The sequence below is a fragment of the Idiotropiscis lumnitzeri genome, chromosome 1 (assembly GCF_059441095.1).
Source record: "Idiotropiscis lumnitzeri isolate Australia: NSW breed Sydney's pygmy pipehorse chromosome 1, RoL_Ilum_1.0, whole genome shotgun sequence".
NCBI classification, from domain to species: Eukaryota; Metazoa; Chordata; class Actinopteri; order Syngnathiformes; family Syngnathidae; genus Idiotropiscis; species Idiotropiscis lumnitzeri.
The window spans coordinates 7,406,431-7,427,852 of NC_142391.1; the positions used below are offsets into that span (position 1 = coordinate 7,406,431).

A 21,422-nucleotide genomic window follows, 5' to 3' on the forward strand; every position below is an offset into this window, starting at 1 on the left:
TGTTTCCCATCGGTCCTTGAACACAACCGGAACAGCACGCGAATACGACGTCTATGTCGTTTGGAACGCATATGGAATATGAATAAATATACACTCCCCCCTCATAAACACACTCCCATACTTAAACGTTGTCATGTTATGGTGTTTAAACCATAGAATAAGCGATGGAGTGTGACATTTTGGACTGCTTGGAGCAACTCGGGTGAGTTGCTAACCGACTAGTTAGCGTGCTAGCGCCGAGTTTTACATTGTCAGTCTCCCGCCATTTTAACTCGGACTGTAACTCTAAAATGTCTTTTCAAAACGTTTCTCAGCTATGATGGTCCCCTGACGGAGGAGGCGGCGTTACTCCAAGCCGCGCAGCGTGGCCTGTCGTCGGTCGAGTATGTGGATTTGTGCCGGTGGTTGGTGTCCCGTTTGAAGCCGCTATGTCAGCTGGAGGAGAGCATCACGACCGGTCCAGGTGAACCGAAAATGACTCCAGTCAACTATATTTATAAAGCTCTTGGAGAAAAATAAAACAAATGAAACAAATAACTGTATGTATATATAATTCTAACAATTCTAAAATCGTGTAAATAAGATGCAACTTTTCAATACAGATCAAACAGGTGACGTTGAAACTCAAGTGCTGTGCTTCCCCGGTGTCTTAAGACCAAACCAGGCGCCTTAAGCTTCATCACTGTAAAATTGGTTTCCATGGGGACGGGCTCCCATACGAGCTTGACCATAATTGCACAATGTTGCTAAGCGACCAAACCGGGAGGTAGCCTGGTGCCTTTTTCAGGTAGTTTAGGACCTAGAGTGGGCTGCAGCTCTGCAAAACTTCTGGTTTTCCGGTTGTTTCAGAGCAATGTGTATGCTTTCATGGCTGCTGGAAAAGAAATCCTGAGCGGACTGGCAGCTTTCTCAAAGCAATTGTGGCCTCATTCGTGATGGCCAAGGAGAACTGTGAGGCACCACTACCCCTGGCCGTATCCCCTAAAAGAAATTGTGACTCAATTTTGAGTGCCTCTCTAGGACAGATAATTGATGAATCAATTGACTTAAGTGCATTTTACTTCTCACCACTGTATTTCAAAGTTTCTATTAAGGCTGTGTGTCCCCACAGAGGACTTGGACAGCCTGGAGGTGGACATAAGGGGTTTGCTGAAGGAGCTTTGCTGCCCGTATGAAGTGTCAGTGATACTGAAGAGAAACACGAAAGACTATCTGAAGTTTGTCTGTAAGTCGCCTCTCATACTCAAAGTGCAGCAGGAAGCTTTAAAGTCTGATGAACCCGAAGGGGCCATGAAAAGGATTTCTGCCACACTGGTGTTTTGTATTTTCTTTGTTTTTTTCCTGTGTGGATTTTGTTATGTGGCACAGAGAGCAAACGTGTGTTTACAATTGACCAGGATTTTTTTTAAAGAGAATTAGGTGGTACAATATGCTCAGTACAATGTGGCTATGGCAGAGGCGGACAATGAATGGCTGGCTGACCACATATGCCCTACTTTGTTCTTTAATCCGACCCACCGAGAATCAAGTGTCAAGTATCCTGTCATACTTATTTCTGTACTTCATCTTTTTTCACCTAACATCGGTTAAAGGTGTAGTTTGTAATTTTCAAGATGCTAACAAGATTTGAATCTAGTCTCACGTCACCGCTACTCTTGCCGTGTGTTTTAAAATAATGAAAATAAAATTAGAGGCACACGATAGCGCCAGAGTGGGATGCGTTTTCAAACAATCATTTAAATAAAATGTAACTTTTTTTTTTTTTTTTTTGCTCCACTGCGTTTTAGATTTCACACTCAACCGAACCGATTACCAACCATGTGTTCTGTGTTTCTCGTGTAGTGTTTTTAAGTTCCGAGCTTCAGGCGGCGCAGATTGCCGCCAGCAGACAAGGCGGCGTTCTTAGACAAAACGCAAGCAATGCGTCTCTCGAGCTGCGGGAAATCTGCCAGACCTTGAACGTTTCGCAATGTAAGGGACAGGATGCCGCAAATGTCTTCTCTCTGATCCAAACCAAGGTGAGGTTCACTGGTGTCCTCTGTGCTATTTGAAGTGCTGAAAAAAATAATCATTTAACTGTGGTGGAATATGTCCCTACAGGTGGATACACTTTCTGGAAAGTGCTCAAACGGCATAGTGGGAAAGCCCGCGCTGAAGAAAGCTCTGAGCAGTCAACAATGGGTACGTAATGATGATGATGATGATGATGATTGTATATCATAAAGATCGTAAAGATCAAGTATTCCTAAAATGGATGGTCAGTTGTTCAGCATGCACTCCAAGACGGTATTAGATGGCTACACTTACATTGAATGAACAACAAAATAAGGTTCATTTAATTGTATCGACGATGGAGTCTTGCGTCTTCCACAAATAAGCATTTTTATGGTGCACTGCTGGATGAAAACATTTCACGTCAGTTTACATTGTTATGTAAATGCTATGCAGTGTACATTCCTTGAAAATTAGTTTGACAGATATTTTGCGTGTTATTTTCTTGGTGCCTGTACGTTTGTGTTCAAATTATTTGGGGTTTGTTTAAAGACCATGAAACATGCCTAGCTAGTATTTAAATAGGGTGTTGCAAATTTCACTTCGATATAAATTATCACTGATGTACTGTGTGAGTGACGGTTTCCAATTGCGTGTCCTCCCACAGGAGAAGCTCCACAGCATGAACGCGGTCATGTCATCAGAGTACGAGTGTCGGCGCAGGATGCTCATCAAGCGGCTGGATGTCACCATTCAGTCGTTCGGCTGGTCCGACCGGGCTAAGGCACGTTTCATCTGTTAGCGACAGTACCACCCCCCAAAGTGGAGCGCCATGAAATTGTTAGATTGTAAAGTTTGACCAACGTGATCTGGGAAAATGGACCTCGAGCAGTCCCGTTCAAAATAGATGTGCAAAATTTCTAATTTTATTCATTATCACCTTGAGTTGAGTTTGTCCATTTCAAATTATTCTAGTCATCTTTGCGGGTTTTTTTTCTTTTTCTTTTCTTTTATTTTTTTATTTTTACGGTACCAACAATTTTGTCCACGTGCGTAAATGATAAACTCCACAGGTTTTGCTTTTGTTTATTTTTAATTTTTGGGAAATTTGATTATTTGGTGGCGTCACCGCAGGTTATCAGTGATGGCAAAGAGGAAAAGTGTGATGAAAACCATAGAGCAGAAACCGGATCGTTTTGCAACATAGCGGTAGTGTAGCTACCAAAGACGTGTGCGGGTACAAGAAATACTCGTCATTTTATTTTGCTACAGTGAACCTTTGCATATTCGCGGAAGCATGATTGCTGTTTCGCAGAATTATTTTATTTAGTTTTTTTTTTCTGTTCTGAAAATCTCTTTTTTTTTTTTTTTTGCTGTTTTTGTTTTCAAGCAAAATCCGTCTTTAACATAAAACTATTGCACTGGTGCCATCTTGAGTCGGATCACAGCCATGTTGATTTAAAAAAAAGAAAAGGGTCTTTGCCGCCCTCTGGTGGTAATTACAAACATTTGTGCTGAGTTTTTTTATTCATGGCTCAGCGAGCTCCTTATTATATTTAGATTTTTTTTTGTTTTCTATATTTCATTTATTTAGAATTTTCATTCTGTATTTTTTTATAAAATATTTTTAATATTTTGTTTTTATATAAAGCAGGGAGCAGACTTTAATGCAACGTTCTAATAGTGTACCTCCACAGCAACTTTAAAAACAAAAAAAAAAATTCAAGTACACTTCATAGCGTCCACTAATTAATTTATTTTATTTAATAATTTACCTTTATTATTCCTCATTGTTTGTTGTCGTTTAAAAAAATGATAAACTTTTTATCACGCGCATTAATTTTGTCTTTGAATGCTATATTTTCCATATCTGTCAAATTGCATGTCTTATTTTGCTTTGTTTTCTGTTTGTATCCAGGCCAAGGTGGACAGCATGGCTCAGGCATACCAGCCCAAGAGACACGCGCTGAGGGCCGAGACCACCGTTGACGCCGCCGCCCTGCTGGCCGCCAGAGAAGACATCTGCAACGTGGTCAAGACCAGCAGCGGCGTCAGCAGGGAGCACACCGCCTGCGCCGTCAACAAGGTATGCGAACGTCGCTGCCGTTACCGCCACTTTTTCTTCCGTTGGTCAAACACCTGTTTTGAATTTTACCGTTCAGATCCTTTGTCAAAAATGGGCAGTGGGGAAAAAAATAATATAGAAACATTCAATAGTTGCGCATGCGTATTCAACTGTACGGAGATAAAAGTGCATCGTTATTACCTGTTACTTTTGTATTTATTATACAGTAAGTATTAAGTGTAATTGTTTTTTTTAAGGGACGAATCAGTCAAATAAAAAAATTAATCTTTACAATATGTCCTATGCTAGTCTAAGAACAGTATTCAGAAGAAAATTGTTAGAGGATTGTAAATTAAGACGAAAAATCGACCAGTTTTTTTTTCTCATTCGGTGGCCATTTTGCCACTTGCTGTCGACTAAAAATGACATCACACTGCCTCTGGGCTCACGTAACGATCACGGCTCAACGGACGTGACCAGAAAAGAGATGAGCCGTGATTTTCCGGTATCTGAATTATTTGACTTCTCCTTTAAATAGATTGTTCAATCAAGCACATGTATTTTTTATTTTATTTTTTTGGTACTTTCTCTTTTATTTCATTATTTTTTATTTTATAGTGCACAGTCAACATGTTACATCTGAAAACTACACTATTTAGTTTTTTGTTTTTAAGTTGTAATTTTTATTTTCAAAAGATTGTGCACACTCGGCGAGATTCAATTTATCTTCCACTGTTTTTTTATTCGTCTACATTTTTGTTGTAGTTCATAAAATAATTTAATAATGAAAAGGCCGCATCACAAGTCAACAAAGTGCACTTGATCAATTTTGTTTTTTCAGGGTAGTGCATTTATTGCATTTGTAATTTATAATGTTCGCAATCAATGAGGCTACATGCAAGACCACCATATATATATATGTATATATATTTTTTTATTTTATTGCATTATTTATCTTTTAATCACACACAAATGAGATCTTATTTAAAATGTTGGTATAATTTTGGCTTGCTTTTAAGTCACTACTTCTGTTTATTAAAACAGCCTGTTCAAAATGTACAAATAATAACACACAAAAAAAACATGTATTTTTTTTAAATGGAAAAAAAAACAAATCCATTATCAAAGTCTACATGGCAACAACGCATTTGCCACTTGCACGTGTTCATCAGATCCAAATGGGAAGAGTTCCCGACCGTGGTGGACGCCCCTCAGAGATAGAAGCCCCGCTCCCTGAGATGCCCCCTTGGCAGAAAAGGCAAGATGGAGGTGGCAACTGGGGAGGAGGAAGAGGTGGGCGAGGAGGATGGCGAGGAGGAGGACGTGGAAGTGGGGGAGGTGGATGGCGGGGAGGAGGAGGTGGTGGTGGTTGGCGTGGTGGGAAACACAACCACAGGGAACACGGTGGAAAGCGAGGACGGTACCAGTATTGATTTGATGTATTGTTATTCTTTTTACTGGCTCGACAAAACAACAGGAAAGGCTCAACCTGTCGTGGATTATGCAGTTCAACAGAAACTTTTCTACGTCTACATCAGCAACCTCTCAATGTATTGAATACATATCCTATTCCTTTTCTAAACTTGTACTCATGGGATAATATGATTATTCCACCACCGCCATTACCCCTCAAATAGTGGCCACGTCGTGATGCCGACGCACCATGCTTTAGCCACGTGGTGCGCCATCCAATTTTGGTCCCCTGCACACGAGCAACGTGGCGGAACTGGACAATGGTGAAGAATTTAGTTTGTGACCTGCATGCACACCAAGCAAGTGACCCGGACACAATCAGATTTGGATCAGCTCCCAACAGAAAAACCGACCCCTGCTGTTGTCACTGGGAAATATTTTATGGCGCATCATGTTTTATTGAATTACAAACTGTGTCGCGTGATTAGGAAAAAGTCGATTACCCTCGCATCTGTTGGTATGTCATAATACTAAAAAAGGAAATGGGTGTGAAATAATGTTGTGAATGTGGATATTTGTTGGAAATGATTGTTGTCGGCGCTTACCAACTATTTCATCAAATAATCGGGAGGCTTTGTGGTCAATATGTTCAAGTTGGCCCTAATATGAAATTACAAATATAGTTATCTATAATTGTTCAAATCTGGATTACACTTGGTTCGTGAAAATTTATATTTTGTTGCAAAAGATCATGTGAACCATTTTTTGATTGGATATTATGGTATCTGTGATGCTCGCCGGCTATTTGAAATTTGAATCACAGCAGCACAAGCTGCTGAAGGTCGGCCGTGAAAAGCACGCAACATCCTGCACGACAGTGACTATCGCGTCGCTCAGTGTGCGACCAGCCAAAGATGAGTGCCTCCCTGTATTTTTTTTTTAATGCATTGAAAACTACCTGAATTAGTCCCATTCATTGCATTCAAACCTGTTGCTGACCAAAACAACAGTATCAATTTATGTTATGTGGATTTTGTCTCTATGTTATGCTCACTCCACAATGTTCTGTATGTCCATATTTTCCACAACGTTTGGGTTTCATTTTGTCTGACGACGGTTCACTAGATCAGGGGTCACCATTGTACTGCCGCCAGGCACCAGGTAGCAAGCACCCAAGAACCACAAGTTGACCTGTTCTGAAAATTGGACTTTGTGATATCCTAGGACTGTTGAAAAGTGATCATTTGAAAATGTAAACACTGGCAGATGTATTGCAATAAAGTGTTCAACATGGCATGTTTCCTAATTATTAATTGAAATCATTGTGATCAGTCTTCACATAAATGAACATTTGCGCAGATTTGTGATTTCAGAAGTGTGTATCAAACTGGTAGCCATTCATATTAATCATAACCAAGGAAATAGCCCTGTCTTAAAAAAGTTGGTGATTGTTGCTCTAGATGCAGTTGTCACTATTCAATAAATGTACAATATGAATAAAAGGCCTCACACCATCTGCAGTTGAGTGAATAATCACCACCTGGCCGCCATTTGTGAACATTTCCACGTATTTATTCTAGTCACATTTTTGATGCTCTTATTTGAAACATTTCAGAGGCACACCATTTACTTTTTGCACCATAGATAGACTTTATACAGTTTGTACAGTAAACAACAAATCTTACATTGTGTACAGAACAAATACATAAACACAGACAAAAAAAAACAGTTTTACACTAAGACTTCATAAGTGTTTGAAAAGAATATTTGAAACCCTGAAACAAATTTAGGATTTTTAAAGTCACGCAGTGTCATGCATGCATGCATCATCTGCTTATAAATGAATTCCTTGTTGCAGTTCAGCAAACGCAAAAGCCACACAAACCTTTTGTTTCACTGCAATCAAACTTTCCTTCATCTTGAAAAAAAAATACAGTCTGCAGGCACTTCATCAAATGTTTAAATAAAATAAAAACTTTTAAGTTAAAAAACAAAACATTACTTTGTTGCTGCCGTTTTTTTCCTTCATCTTCTGCTTGCTTTGTCAATAAGTCACGTTGGTCGTAATAGTTTTGACACAGCTCAAGCGCTACAGCAGAGTACTGTTAAAAGTGCTTTATCCAGCAAGAATCAATGTAAAAAGAAAATCTAATAAAATAAAGCCAAACACGATAATACTGTTTAGGAGAGTTGTGGGTTAGCCAAGTAGTAGCAGCACACAGCATATTTGCGGGGCTCTCAGATGAGCCGGGAGTTGCGGAGGTACTGGACTAGCACCTTGTAGATGAAGGTATACTGAGACAACGTTTGGACCATCATCATCCTCTGCTGCCGTAGCTTCATCAGCACGGTCTTAATGTCCAGCATCTGGATGATAAATGGGAATGATTGAAGACATGGGAATGATTATGGCTAATTAATACAAAATGATGTTCTTGGTTAAGATTTGCAGCCCTTTTCTGTGGTGTAAAATGTCAGGTTTGGTCGCCAAAGGAAAATGCTTGAGACATGTTATGTTAATCTTGGCTCAATTCAGTCATGGTCATGTTTCATGAAACGTGAAGAGTACTACTTGAGTACCTTGAGAGGATCTTGCAAAATTAAATGCCTGTTAAGTAGCCATCGCAAAGTCTCCCATTGGATATTTACCTCGTTGTGCTCCAGGCAGGCGATCATGATCTCGGACAGGATGACCACGCCGCTGCGCCCCACTCCGGCGCTGCAGTGCACCAGTACGGGCAGGTTGCTGTTCTTCGGCTCACTGATGCTGTTGGTGTGCCTCCGCACCGACTGGATCTCCTCCAGGTAGGCTGGTGACACCGCGACACGGACGTTAATCCTCAAAAAGTAACCGCAATAGTCAGAAGCTAACAAACGCTCGCCCGACTCACTGAGGAAGCCTTTGAAATCGTCGGGACAGCCGTGGTCTGGCCAGTCTGTGTACTGCAGGTGCCACACGGTCCTCTCCTGGCCCGTCAGCAGGTGTTTGATCTTCAGGCCCGTCGTGGCGTAGCAGCCCGACTCGGTGCGGAAGCGCGTGGTGATCTTGAAGCGGCCGTATGTCACCGTGTTGTGCCGCGAGCCGAGACGAGGCCAGTAGCGAAAGCTCTTCTCTCGCCCGCTCTCCTGCGCAAGAGGCGAGACGATAGCGTTTAACACGACAGGATAGGTGAAGACAGTATCTGTTCACTTATGGGCAGTGATATCAATGGCACAATTTATTTCAGAAATGAGCCTTTGGGCTTGATTTTAAATGTATTGGTCACAGTATTACAGCAAGAGCGTGAGCGGGAAGATTCAACAGTCGTCTGAAGTTTTGCTCCTTTGACTAAAAGCCACATCATCTCGCAGCAGCCAATAACAAAGTGAGACGTTGCTAGGCAACGATCTTGCGTCTGCGTTTCATGCCTTTCATGCCTAACACTCAACGCTTGGGAACAAACGCGGTATTATGCAATGCACTTATAGTACGGTTATTCGGTAATTGCATTTGATTTGCCGATTAGTTGTTTTTAAAAGAATAATTTTGGTTGAGATTTTACGACACAATACTTAACGGTTTTGCCTGTGACGATACATTTTTTCAGATATTTTCCCAGAAACTATCACTATAAATGACAGAGTCGTCGTTTTGTTTGTTTGATTTTCAATGCCACTGATACCGTGATGTTCGGGGGGAAAAAAAATTCAAGTACATCCTTTTTAAGTGCAATTATCTTTCGAATCTTAAAGATAATGAAACTTTGCATTACCTTGGATACTGACTCAGGCTCTGTGTAAGTAATTCCATACATTTGCGAGGAACTAGAGCAGGCGTGGACAAACTATGGCCCGGGGGCCGCATGCGGCCCGTTTTAATCCGGCCCCCCAAACTTGAAAAAAATAAAATGAATAAACCTTGTTAATGTTTTATTTTCTAAATACTGTGGTTTTTCAAATACATAAATATTGTTGTAATGCTTGTATTCATTTTCATTTAATAATAAATTTATTTCTTTTCTCCGATGAGGCGAGGTTACCAAAACACTCCATCCATCAGCTCCTGGTCCGGCCCCTCTGTCAATTTTTAGAACCGCCAAGCCCGCCAATCAAAACGTTTGCTCACCCCTGAACTAGAGAGTAGACGATCATTATTTTACAGTAGTCCTACTTTTCTATAGTTTTGTTTGTTACCCCATAAGATTTTTGTCATGAAAAATAGGTACCTTGGCTGAACAAAGGTTGTTTTCCAATCGCTCAACGCTCACTCAAATAAAAGCCCAAATAAATAAATCTTATGTGAATAAACGTAAAACGATTTCAAGTGAGATGTAAGCTCCCTCGATACGCCGCTGTTAATTCTGGTACTCAAAACATTTATTTGGTGGCGGTTGCCAAACTCTTGCATCGATTTGCCGAGTGACGTATAACACGACGGGGGAAAATCCCAACTTCAGAAGGTGGTGGGAAAACTAAAATAAATCAACGCACCTCTTCAGCGGTAACCATGGCAATGATGGCGACACCCTGCTCCCACACCATCTGCCAGAAGTCCTGGCATGTGTTGGACAGAGGCCCCTGGCTGGCGATGTAGTTCCACTCGTGTGCTCCTACTTTGAGCTGCCGAGACAAAAAGAAAAACACTTCCGCTTTAATTGAAAGAAATAAAGAAATAAAGATGACAAAAACAACCCACGTTACAGGAAAACCTGTTAGACTACAAGCCTCTCCACATTCGCTTGCATCGCAGCATGCCGCGCATTTTTCTGGACGCTTGTGTCCTTTGTTCTCACAGGTTATGCTCGCCGGCCACCCCATGAGACGCAAGAGCTTTTTGACAAGCCATCAAGATTCACCGCCCACATACAATGACAAATGTAAATGTTTCACAATTTAGCATTGTCTATCAGTCGAGTTTGCGAGACTCACGTTTGGTAGCCGGATGTAATATCTAGGGCAAGTTCATGAAAACCAAGAACTGGTTGCTAAAATCTCCGTGTCAAACCAAAATGTCTGATTCTTTTCAGTCGTGACTTTTTGAAACTTTTTTGTGGGTCTTCAAATTTCACGCCGCTTATAGGGCTGGATTTTCAAAATCTCTTGTGGTCCATCTATGGACATCTGGAAAACGACAACACTGACTTTAAAGTGGCTATAAAGTTAAAATGGCAGACTTTTTTGCGGGCATAGGGATGGACATCCCTATCAAATATCTTTTGTCGCTAAGCAAAACTGGCTTTAGAAGGTATATTTTCCAAATCTCGAGTCTCTAGCCTGTCTTACGACACCTACAAAATGGCCGAAATGGGCGTCGTCGGTGTTGAGATGATTTTGTGGGTCTACTCATGAGAGACATGCCCACCAAATTTCATGTTCCTAAGTGAAACTGGTGTCATGGGCTGTATTTTCAAGACCATCCCAATGGAGACAGCTTTCTGAAGCAGTGTCAATTGGCTCTCGTTGGAATGTGCGAGCTCTTACTTTCACGTGCGACGCGTTGATGTAGCCCGTGTTGTTCTCCTTGGTGGGCACCAGCTCCACACGGGTGTCGTCGTAGGGCAGCACGTCCTGGAAGCGATTCTTGTCTGCGCTCTCGGCCATCTGGGCGACCGTGCACTCGGCCGCCGGGCGACACTTGGGGATGCTCTCGTACTCCTTCAGAAGCTCACCCATCTCCATGTGCTGCTCCAGGATTTTGCACTGGATCAGTAATGTTGAGTTAGTTTTGTTTTTTTGTTTTTTGGTCTGAATTTCAAATGTCTTGCTGTGTTGGTGATTCCTGAATGCACTTGGTGCTGTGTGCACCTTCTAAAGCAAAACTGAAAGAATCTGTCTGCTTCTTTCTCAGTGTATTTACAAAAAATAGCCCGTAAATTCTTTTGCAAACTAACAAATACATTAACTATTATTGCGACCGAGGCTCATGATTTCGTCCATGCTGGACTCATGACATGATGCTTGATAATTCTCTCCATTTGAAGTGCTTTGCCACCATCTTTCGGCATCTACGCACAGGTGCAAAACCATTTCAATGAGGTTGTCAATTATTGACAGTATTTTGCTATTGACAGTTGATATTTTTATATTTGACCTCGATCTGTGTTTCGCCATGTTAGTGTTTTATCTTTTCTCCTTTTTTATGTTGGGCTTTTACCAGCGTTTCACGAGCATCCAAATATTCGCACATTTGAAAACTTGGAAAAACTACAGTGGCTGAATGTTGATGGCGTCTACTTCATAAAAATGTCTAGAAGTTTTTCTGGGCAAACGACTTTGGTTTGTTGCTACCCGTGACTGCGTGAGAGAGAGGCTAGCAGCAAACTAGCGACAGAGGTGTTGAAAAATTGCCAAGATGTGCGTCACTGATCGCACTGCAAGACATTTGAGTTGATGCTGATTAGCTGGCTAGCTAACTAGCAGCGAACACTTGGGAGTATATCGTGAGGACCCTTGCTTTGCCTCCACAACAGACATGCAGCCTTCCCATAGTGAAATTATATTTAAATGGACGGGAATTAATTCAGCCACTCCGTGCAAGGATCATTCATGTGAACAAGGCTAACCAGTTTAGCTTGAAATAAGTCAAATAGCTGCTAAGTTTTGAATTTAGAATTCATCCCTACCCTCTCGTCATTGGAGTCTCGTTCGGGCTCATCCTTTTCTTCGCTCCGCACCGGGTGCCTGGACATCGACAGGCCATTGAGATGGGCTACCTTGAGGGGCCCCATCTTCCTCACATCCGACCGCAAGCTCTTCTTCATGCCCTGGTGTAGCGAGAGGAGGATGACTCGGTATGATTCTCACAGCCAGCGAAGGTAGCTCGCTTTGAGGGTGGAGACAACAGCACCCCGCTGGGAGCATCTGCGGTGAAATGTCACCCAGCCGGTTTCCTGACGTACTTTTTTTTTTTTTTGCTTCAAAATCAAGTGTCGTACTACAGCAGCTGATGTAAGCCATGTCATGCTGAAACAATGCTGAGGGCGAGTTGAGATTTAATGGGCCCGGGAGGAAGGGCAATTGACAGCACATGAGGTTATATGGAAGATAATGGGAGGTTGCGGCATTAAATATTGCAAGGTGTGCCCAAGAAAAACACATCCAAGGAGATGTCTGGCTGATGCTGCTTTCTGCAAGCATTGCAGCTGCAACATTAGTGATGGCATGATGCCTCGAAGACAGAATTGAAAAACAAGGAAAACTGATGTGGAAAAAATAATGCACAGTGAGGATAGATTCCTCCATTCAGATAAACAAATGCATAAAAAAACTCCACACTGTTGAGTGATGTGACTTAGAGGAGTGTCAGGTGTTCAACTTGACACCACCACTTATAAGACCTGTGTTACACCTGTGATTGTACCTCAGAGGCCAACAAATTCATGGGTCGACTCCAAAACCCCATTACATATTTGTGCCACACACAAGACAGCAGCCCGGAAAAACGGCTTTGATAGGTGAATAAATCATGAAATGTAAGAAATGACTCACCGGAGGAGGTAAACCTTCAACGGTCTTCTTGGCCTGTGGCACATCAGACACGGGCCTCTTCTTGAAGTCCTTCTTGGACTTGTGCTTGGCCTCGCCGCTCAGGTCTCCCTCCGACACTGAGGGCATAATTCTGGCTTGCCGCACCTCGCGCAGGTGCAGCGGGTCAGTCTCGTGGATCAGAGGGTGAACCTTGTAGGTGAGGGCGGCGGCCAGCGAGGGGTCCAGCGACGAGCCGATGGGATATGCAGGGAGGGGCTCAAAAGAAGTCTGCTGATGAGGAGCCGCGAAGATGTGACGCGGCGACTCCTCTGGGATGTTGGTAGCGATTGCGTCATGAGAGAGCGGCGTGTGGCGCCCGGCGTCCTCCTCAAACTCCTCCTCATCGCCACTGCTGTGCACCAACATGGTGGCGTCGGAGAGTGATTTCTTGTGTCCGTACTGCACGTCTTCCTTCGTGTCACTCCTGTCTTCCGTCTTGGTGCGCTCCAAAAACACATTGAGCTGGGAACCCTGCGAGCGACCGCCCCGCGGGGCCGGAGGAGTCGTGGGAGCCTTGGCCGCCGAAGACGACGCGTGGCGCTCTTTCAGTCGCATCCCCTCGAGGCTCTGTGCCAGTCCGGCTATCTCGATGGAGTTGCGCTTCTGGGCGTGGTAAGGCGGTCTCTGTGTGGGTCCGCTCAAAAGAGGCTCGGAGACCTCTTGCAGAGAGTGAGCCACAGGCAAGCTGTCCTCCTGGAAAGTCTGGACCGAGTGATGCACGCGACGTGTGATGATCAGGTCTGGGTTGCTGCTGCTGACGTAGAGGTGGCGCGACAGGTCCGGCGTGCTGTTGGCGGGCCGAGGGTGAGCGTATGGGTACGGCGGAGGCGGTCTGTACACCTGCGTCCTCATGATGTTGGGGGCCGGATACTCTTGGGCTTGCTGTAGCTGGACGTTGGTGAGCTCCGGAACACTGACGGCTCCCACCACCGGTCTCCTCTCAATAGGGTACGGGTGGTAGGGCGACGGGCTGTGGAAGCTGGAGCCCATGTGGAAGGGATAGTGGATGTGGTGCTGGGCGGCGCCACCATGCTCTCCTCGGATTTCGGGTTGACTGTACACAAGAGGGTCTGGCCTGCTGTAAGCGTACGAGTTCCCGATGTTCAGGTTCCTCATGGAGTGGCTTTGCCGGTGCTCCTGGGACAAAAGCATCCCCCCGCCGCCTCGGTTCTTTTGCCGCATCACCGTCTCGTAGTCTGGAGTGGCGCGGTAGGAAGGCGGGATGAGGGCGCTGTGGCGGTGCGAGGGCACGTAGTCAGGCCGGGTGATGTCGCTGGTGATTGATGGGTTAGAGGACATGGGTGAGGGCTGGAGGTAGTGCTGGGGATTAGTCAGGGAGCTGGTGCTGTGGGCGCTGTACACGCTGCCGTTACGCAAGCGCCCGCCGCTGCTGTACTCCATAGCTGGGCAGTCCAGGCTGGTCTGGGAGTGGTAGTAGTAACCATTCTGGCTGTTCATATACAGGTTGTCTACGACAGAACGACATGTCCGGGATGAGCGCCGATGATGAACGCTGACACAACAACTTGAAAGTTACCTTGCGATGATGTGTAGGGCTCCGTGAAATGGCCGTTATAGTGCATTTGTGACTGGGGCATCATGTAGCCTTGAGGCTGTGGCTGCTGTTGGAGAAAAAACAGAATGACTTAGTTTTATTGTGTTTATATGTAAGCAATATCACACAGGAGGCAGGAATTAAATCTATACTGTACATCACAACCTCAAATGTGACGCTACTTTTATGTTATTATTATTCGGAAAGCGCCATACAATACAATAGAGATTGATTTATATAGCGCTTTTGCAACAGCTGTAGCTGTAACAAATACATTAGCTAACAGTAAAAAGCAACAAGAAATTAACATTTCATCAGTTCTTCTTCATCTATGTGATTCCAATGAGGAGGTTTTGGGTCAGTTGGTTGACAACCAATTAATCGGATTACTCTTGTCACTTTCAAGTTGCTTGTTGAGAAGTCATATTTGAATTAAAAAGCAAAAGTGTGCATTGAACTCACCAGGGACAATCTTGTTGACGATCTACGTCTGACCGGGTTGACGACTGTGGACTGTGTTTGTCTGGTGACAAAACAAGGCAGTGAACCATGAAAAAAAAAAACGAGAAAAAAAAAACGTGTTACTTAAAAGGTCACTTAAACTGCATTTTTACTATAACATTATATGCAATCCCAATTTTAGGAAAACAGACAATGAAAGTCAACGCATCAAAAGTCTGTGCTTAGTGATATTACCTTTGTTAAGATTGTAGTAACTTTATAGGACCACAAGGGGCGGAAAACTCATTCACTGCCAGCCCTCCCAGTTAACATGCATCTTTGATTGTGAATGAATTTTAAGAGTGAAATATTTGATTCAACGCACCAACCTAAAAAGTTTAGGGACTCTAATGAGCTCTGTATATTGAGAAAATCCAAAGACCAAAATTATTAATGTACACGCAAGTGTTACATAGAGAAAGTAGAGTGTTTCTAGAATTAGTTTCCTCGTTGTACTTGTGTTTGAAACGTGCTCCTTGGCAAACTGTGCTGCTCACCCTTTATTTGAAGGCGGAGAGGGACGAGAGAGCATTGGGAAACGAGGAAAGGCAAGAGTGAGGAGAGACTTCTGGGAGCCCTCAGGAGGCATGGGGGCACACTCCTCCCTGAGGAGGAGGGGGGAATCGGGTAGGAAGAGGTCAGAAGGTGAGTCGTCCAGGAGTCAGAAGTGGCGCTCGCCAGACAAGCGACAAAAGAGGCAGGAAGTGGGCGAGACGTGTGCAACTTACAGGCTACTCTTGTTGAGCTTATAAAACTTGAGTCGGGCCAGGCACATGCGACACACGTATTTGGAAGTTTCCATGTCTTCCTGCGGTACAAAACAAGGGGAAGTGAAAACGACAAGAGACAGAGAAAAGATTGCAGCTGAGAATGCATTCCAACACACAGACGTTCAGCTGACGCTCTGTGACTTTAATGGCCTATACCCAGACAACAACAACACAGGCACATTGTTCTAACTGGCTGAACCTAATTCCAATGAGAGAGAGCAATGTCGAGAAGGTGCAGAGAGAGAGAGAGAGAGAGAGAGAGCGACTGACTGACTTACGGTCTGGAACTGGACACTCTCCTCTCTGTTGAGCAACTCCAAGGCAAAGAAAGACCTGTTGTGACTCATGTTGTTAATTTCATTCCACCTGCACGGCCAATTCAAGCAAAAAGAAAGGGAGAACACATGATGTCATTGCAGTCGCTGCAAAAATGCTCAATAGCAACGACACGCATGGGAGAGCAAGTCTAGTATTCGTGTCGCTAAATGGTGAGACAATGTTTACAGAGCTGTCAGTCTTCCCGACTCGGTTCCTTTAAAGAGAACATTTGAGAAGCACATGGATTACCTGAATAAATGAAGAGGCCTGCCATTTTTGTGTTTGACAAAGATGCCATCGAGGCAGGAGCCCAACGTCACATCCGTGCCCGTGTTGTCCTGTTTTGCGCAACATGAGGAAAGCGACTCATTTCATAAAGGTTTGACATTTTATGGCACGCATTGCAGGCCAGCTCCAACCGACCTTGGCCTGGTAGCTCTCGTGGCCATAGCCTTCCATTTTCTCCACCTCTTGCATGTACAACATCTCGGCCTCTGGGGACGACAATCCCCTGGGAACGATACAAGCCAATAATTTCAACAACGCGTGCGCAGCACTGTGGTCAGACATATTCACACTTGACAGGTTCGCTCTGGTTAACGGGGGCATATTATAGATAAGTGATTTTTTTAATCTTGTAAACAAAGGGTGCAGGCGGGCACATACTTAAATTGTCAGCACGGTGGGTATTTGTGTTTGGTGATGTGTCAAGGCGCCATATAAACAGAAAGTAGTGTATCAAGTGCTGCCTCCATGATTGAAAATGATTCTATTCTTATTTATTGTAGCACTAAATTACTGTCCCAGTTGTATTTATTAGCAGACTAGTCCATAAACAAACCATCCTGTTTACATTCTTCAAACTAATAAGAGAGGAGGGCGCCAGGTGGTCTGCTGTGAGACATTTTGCGTTGCTTGAATCATTCAGCTGATGAGAACAGGGACTACCGACCGTCGGCCGATGCGGCTCACCTGTAAGACTGATAAAGGAGGGCCACTTTTTGAGTGGCCTCCTCCAGCACCCGCTCATCCTGGATCCAGTCCTGCAACGAAAAACCCCCAATGATGCAGAGTGATTATCAAAAATGCCATCATTGGGCAAAATGTGTTTTCTTCACATGAGTGCAGCGGGAAATAGTGAAAGTCCTTACGATAGGGAACAGTGCAAACTTTTGAAGAAACTCCTGAGAATCGTAGCGATTGAAGTCTCCAAAGTCGGCTGTGGAAGGAGGAAAAGATGCATGGAGAAATGTCCATTATGTCAAATGCGAAAGGTAAACCTTGCGTTTAAGAATGGAGTCGTAGTTTTCTTTCCGATGTAAACATGTCAAACGGTACCAACGCAACTGCTGAAGCTCCAGCCTGACTGCTGGCAACACTCGCAACTATGTTGAGTATCTTCGGCATCAGCAATGTTCTAAAGCACGCCCTTCACTCCAGTGCCCCCGTTGGGGCCACAAAATGGGAGTTAGTCCGTTTCATTTCGGCAGAATTAAACTTTTTTTTGATGAATTGAACTAGCAGTAGTGGAAGCAGACAAAAATCAAGAAATGGTGAAGTTCTTTGAGGTATACAAGGGATCTGAGAGGCTCTGCTATGCTGAAACGCAGGCACACAAGCAGTAGGGCCCAATATAACCTCGCCAGCAGTGTTTGAGATTCTTCTGGCTGGCCAAAAGGTTGGTAGGATATGTCAGAGCTTTGGGCTCACGGTACTGGAACTCAGATTCACACATTTACAAGTCACGCTGTGTGTGTGTGTGTTGAATATGATTTGAAAAAACCTCACCTAAAAAACTATATGAAACAATACTAGCAGTCTCTTCAAATTTTATGGAGTAAATGTAGCGAAAACTGAGGCAAACTCACTGTAAGTACATTTTTTTCCCCGCGCTTCAAACCCTGCGGCTTTAAATTTCAGGCATTTTAAATATGACGTTTTAATGACAAGCTTTAATGCTGCCAATAGATTTACAGATAGTCTTGTCACAGCTGACCAATGAAATTACCGAAAAAGTAACAGTGGACCAATGAAACTGTCGGCGTCTGCCCTCATGCATGCCTCTATTTGAGCAAGCTGTTTATTTGTTTTAAGTGGCAGACGCAACAACCAGTAAAGTAATTGGTGTCTAAAAAGGTGTCTACCAGAGGTTGACAGTATATTTTAAAAAATTTTATTTATTTTTTAAACGTGTTTGGACAAGTATTGGTCTGCTCTTAAATACCTGTTGCTTTTTTCAACACAGCCAATAAAATAAACAGCCCAGGATACTATACGAGGAACTACTGCCATGAGGCGTTGTTGACATCGCGTCTTATGGATAATCACTAGTTGCCGTGCCAGCAATTCCTTTGTCTGAGATAGCAGGCGGTGAAAGAAGTTCCATAATAGCAGATGCATGCAAAGCAATCATTCTACCTTGTACGGCGAGGCTAGCCAAGCGGATGGCTTGCTCTAAAGTGCACGAGATGCGGCCCTCCAGCACGTCCTTCTTCAACTGTAGATAATACTGGTATCTGCGAGAATAGACATGGTCATTTGAGCACATCAGTGGTCAACAATGAAGTGAGAAAATTATCATATGTAATTGTCCAAATCCTAAAAAAATATGCATGCTACGGTAGACATACAGTGCTGATGTACAGTTGCACCACAAAATGTGAGCAAATTAAAGATGGAATGATAATTACGGGTATGAAAGATAATGCTATGGTGTTGACTGCTAACATTAACTGCAATATTATTTCCTTGACCTTTACGGGTTCTGCTGTATTAACTCGTGCTGCTTCTCAGCATTCAGACAATTTCTATGAACAAGTCATCCTTTTTCTACTCCACATTGGACGAAACAAAACAAAATACTGTTACCTCGTGATCTCCTGCTGCAGCTGGGCGACACTAGGGATGTAGAACACCACTCCGAAGTAGACGGTTGGCTCCACGCCGTACTTGTCCAGCTGCTTCTTCAGAGGCTTCTCCAGGTCGATCCATCTCTGCTGGTTCTGCTTGTTCAGGTACCATAGACTGAAGAACGTTATCTAGTGCGTGGAGAAATTACAAACATCACATGACAGATCAAAGTAATACAGCATTAGAGAATGCAATCACAACCCTCTGTCGGTCCAGTATCGATGTCGCCACCACAAAACCTTCAATTGCGTAGTGCAGGCAATCGGTTAAGTGTCATTTTATTATTCTTTAACTGTCATGTATGCAGACGCTGTATATATCCTGTTCATTTGGCAAACTTTGCGGCATAACACTGGTTTCCAAACTATACAATTGTCGAGGTTTATTGTTCTCAACAATTTCAGTCTGTTTCTGAATTGTACAATTTTTACGCATGCATTTTTCCTTCATTTTTAGCTGAATTGAATTGTAAAATTTCACATGCATAAATTAGATTACCTACGTGACCTGTGAGGATATTGCATTAGATGGTTTAAACTTAACGCAGTAATAACAAATATATTATCTTGTATCATCTTCAACAATTTAATCCTTGTCATGTTCTTGCTGCCAGTGCAACAACACTCCTTGTACATAAACCTAATATGGGCAAAGAACAAGCAAACCTTGTCTATTGCTGACATACCTCTCTTAACTCCAGTCTCTGGGCGACTGCCTCCAAACATTCCTGGCCCGTGCTCTCCACAGACAGTGTGAACTCCACAAACTCGTCATTGAGCTGCTGGATGCGAGTGACCAGGCAGCTCTTGCTGGAAACGGTGTACCTTCTCGTGCGCTTGAGCTTCAAGCCGAAAGGCAAGGGCATGATTCACGCCGGTGCGAATCCTTTGTGTCTAGTCCTCGCAAATGATTCGCCTCGCTGTCCCTTCTAATAAGACCTTATGACTGGGATAAGTCATGGGGCTCATTGTCAGGCAGACCTGAAAAGGTGACACAAGACATACTGTTAATGGGCTAGGATACATGCCATGCTCAGCACGGACATTGCCTTGCTGTTTTTTGGGGCCGATTATCGTGGCGCAAAACTTCACTGGGCGCTTTTGCTAATATCGTCACTGTCCTAAAATAAAAGTACACGAAAAACTGGATGAAGATTGAATGGTCCATTTATCCAATTCTAGCATAAGATGTTTAAGGCACAATAACTATTTTGTCAAAATATGATTAACGCAATTATTTTAAAAAGGTGACGATAGTATGATTTACTTATTTATATGTACACAACAGGGTCAGATTATTAGAAACACCCTTATACAGAGAGTATACATCCTCCTTTCATACACTTGGTCTGACTTTGTGTTTATAACCTTTGTATACAACTGCTAAAATCAATGGGTAGCATGCGCAGGTGTACATTCGATTGTATTATATAAAATATATTTAATAATGTACAAAAATAATAATAACAAACGATTTAACATGGTTGCCCTGGACAGTATTGACCACAATTTACCCATAGTGGCTCAAACTCCAGTCCTAAATCGGATCCAAATACTCACTCTATAGTGTTAAATCTCTGCGCCCTTTAATTTAGCCGAGGTTCCAATGAGCTTTACGCCAGACTTCGCTTCAACCCCTCTCGATGGCAACTACCGTTTTAACATTAAGTGCACCGCCAACTCAAAGTAACTGACCTGGTTCTAAAGATCAGCTCGGTAGTCGCCCGCGTGAGTATTTACACGCCAAAACGGCACGTTTAGCTCTAGCTTGCTAACACACGCCCAGCAAATAGACGACACCCGCGAGGAACTGACGTCGCCGGTAAATATTTTGGCAGGAGCCGCTTGACTTTACCGCTCAGCCGCCAGGAGGGAGTTTAAAGGTCCGAAGAGGGCTTGGGTCTCAGCGGTAGCTCCACCACAAATCACTTGATTTTTTTTCTCTTCAAAACACTTTTAAATAGTTATATTATAAGCCAAATGTGTGCGTTCCTGGGTCAAGGCGAAAGTATCACTCCACATCCCGCTCACTCAGGTTCCAAACGTGTTTTGCTTCCTGGGATTGCAGGCGCAACAAGTGTCTTCATCCGCGGATCTACAACTTTTGTATCTATGTTTTATTACTCGGTAAACGCTTAATAAAAACATACAGTATCCTTAAAACAGTTGTGATTGTCAACAGAATCGTACCGTGGTTTGAATTCGTCAACAATCTTTAAAAAAATATACATTTGTGGCACTGTCGCGGAAGGATACACGGAGAATGTCGGGAGAGCCGTGACCTCAGACAGCTGGAATGCCGAGTGGTGAGAATTCGCCAAATGGGACAGCTGCCTGGACCGGTTGGCCGCTGACCTCCATGTTTACCTTCCACCTCGGCTGACAGCACTTAT

The 21,422-nt window shown here is 43.5% G+C and overlaps 2 protein-coding genes across 5 annotated transcripts; one reads left to right on the forward strand and one right to left on the reverse strand.

Moving 5' to 3' along the window:
- On the forward strand, positions 1-6,764 carry tslig3b (tRNA splicing ligase complex subunit 3B). Its single transcript, XM_088314116.1, has 8 exons — positions 1-202; positions 315-463; positions 1,112-1,225; positions 1,843-2,018; positions 2,101-2,181; positions 2,660-2,776; positions 3,911-4,078; positions 5,230-6,764. Exons 1-8 carry the CDS (start codon positions 165-167, stop codon positions 5,488-5,490), a joined length of 1,104 nt encoding a protein of 367 aa, XP_088170242.1. The 5' UTR covers positions 1-164; the 3' UTR covers positions 5,491-6,764.
- Positions 6,765-7,020: 256 nt separating this feature from the next.
- ptpn21 (protein tyrosine phosphatase non-receptor type 21) lies at positions 7,021-21,087 on the reverse strand. Of its 4 annotated transcripts, none has more exons than XM_088314045.1 (20): positions 20,885-21,087; positions 19,716-20,010; positions 18,989-19,158; positions 18,539-18,636; positions 17,272-17,339; positions 17,093-17,163; positions 16,544-16,631; positions 16,370-16,458; positions 16,081-16,168; positions 15,761-15,840; positions 15,530-15,637; positions 14,994-15,054; positions 14,514-14,598; positions 12,938-14,445; positions 12,073-12,213; positions 10,931-11,149; positions 9,941-10,069; positions 8,362-8,596; positions 8,120-8,280; positions 7,021-7,837 (listed from the first exon to the last, which is right to left on the reverse strand). In XM_088314045.1, exons 2-20 carry the CDS (start codon positions 19,893-19,895, stop codon positions 7,709-7,711), a joined length of 3,708 nt encoding a protein of 1,235 aa, XP_088170171.1. In that variant the 5' UTR covers positions 19,896-20,010; positions 20,885-21,087; the 3' UTR covers positions 7,021-7,708. The 4 variants fall into 4 exon arrangements, with proteins under 4 accessions (XP_088170171.1, XP_088170189.1, XP_088170180.1 ...); XM_088314063.1 differs by lacking the exon at positions 20,885-21,087 and adding an exon at positions 20,590-20,851; XM_088314054.1 differs by lacking the exon at positions 20,885-21,087 and adding an exon at positions 20,725-20,850.
- Positions 21,088-21,422: the final 335 nt, after the last annotated feature.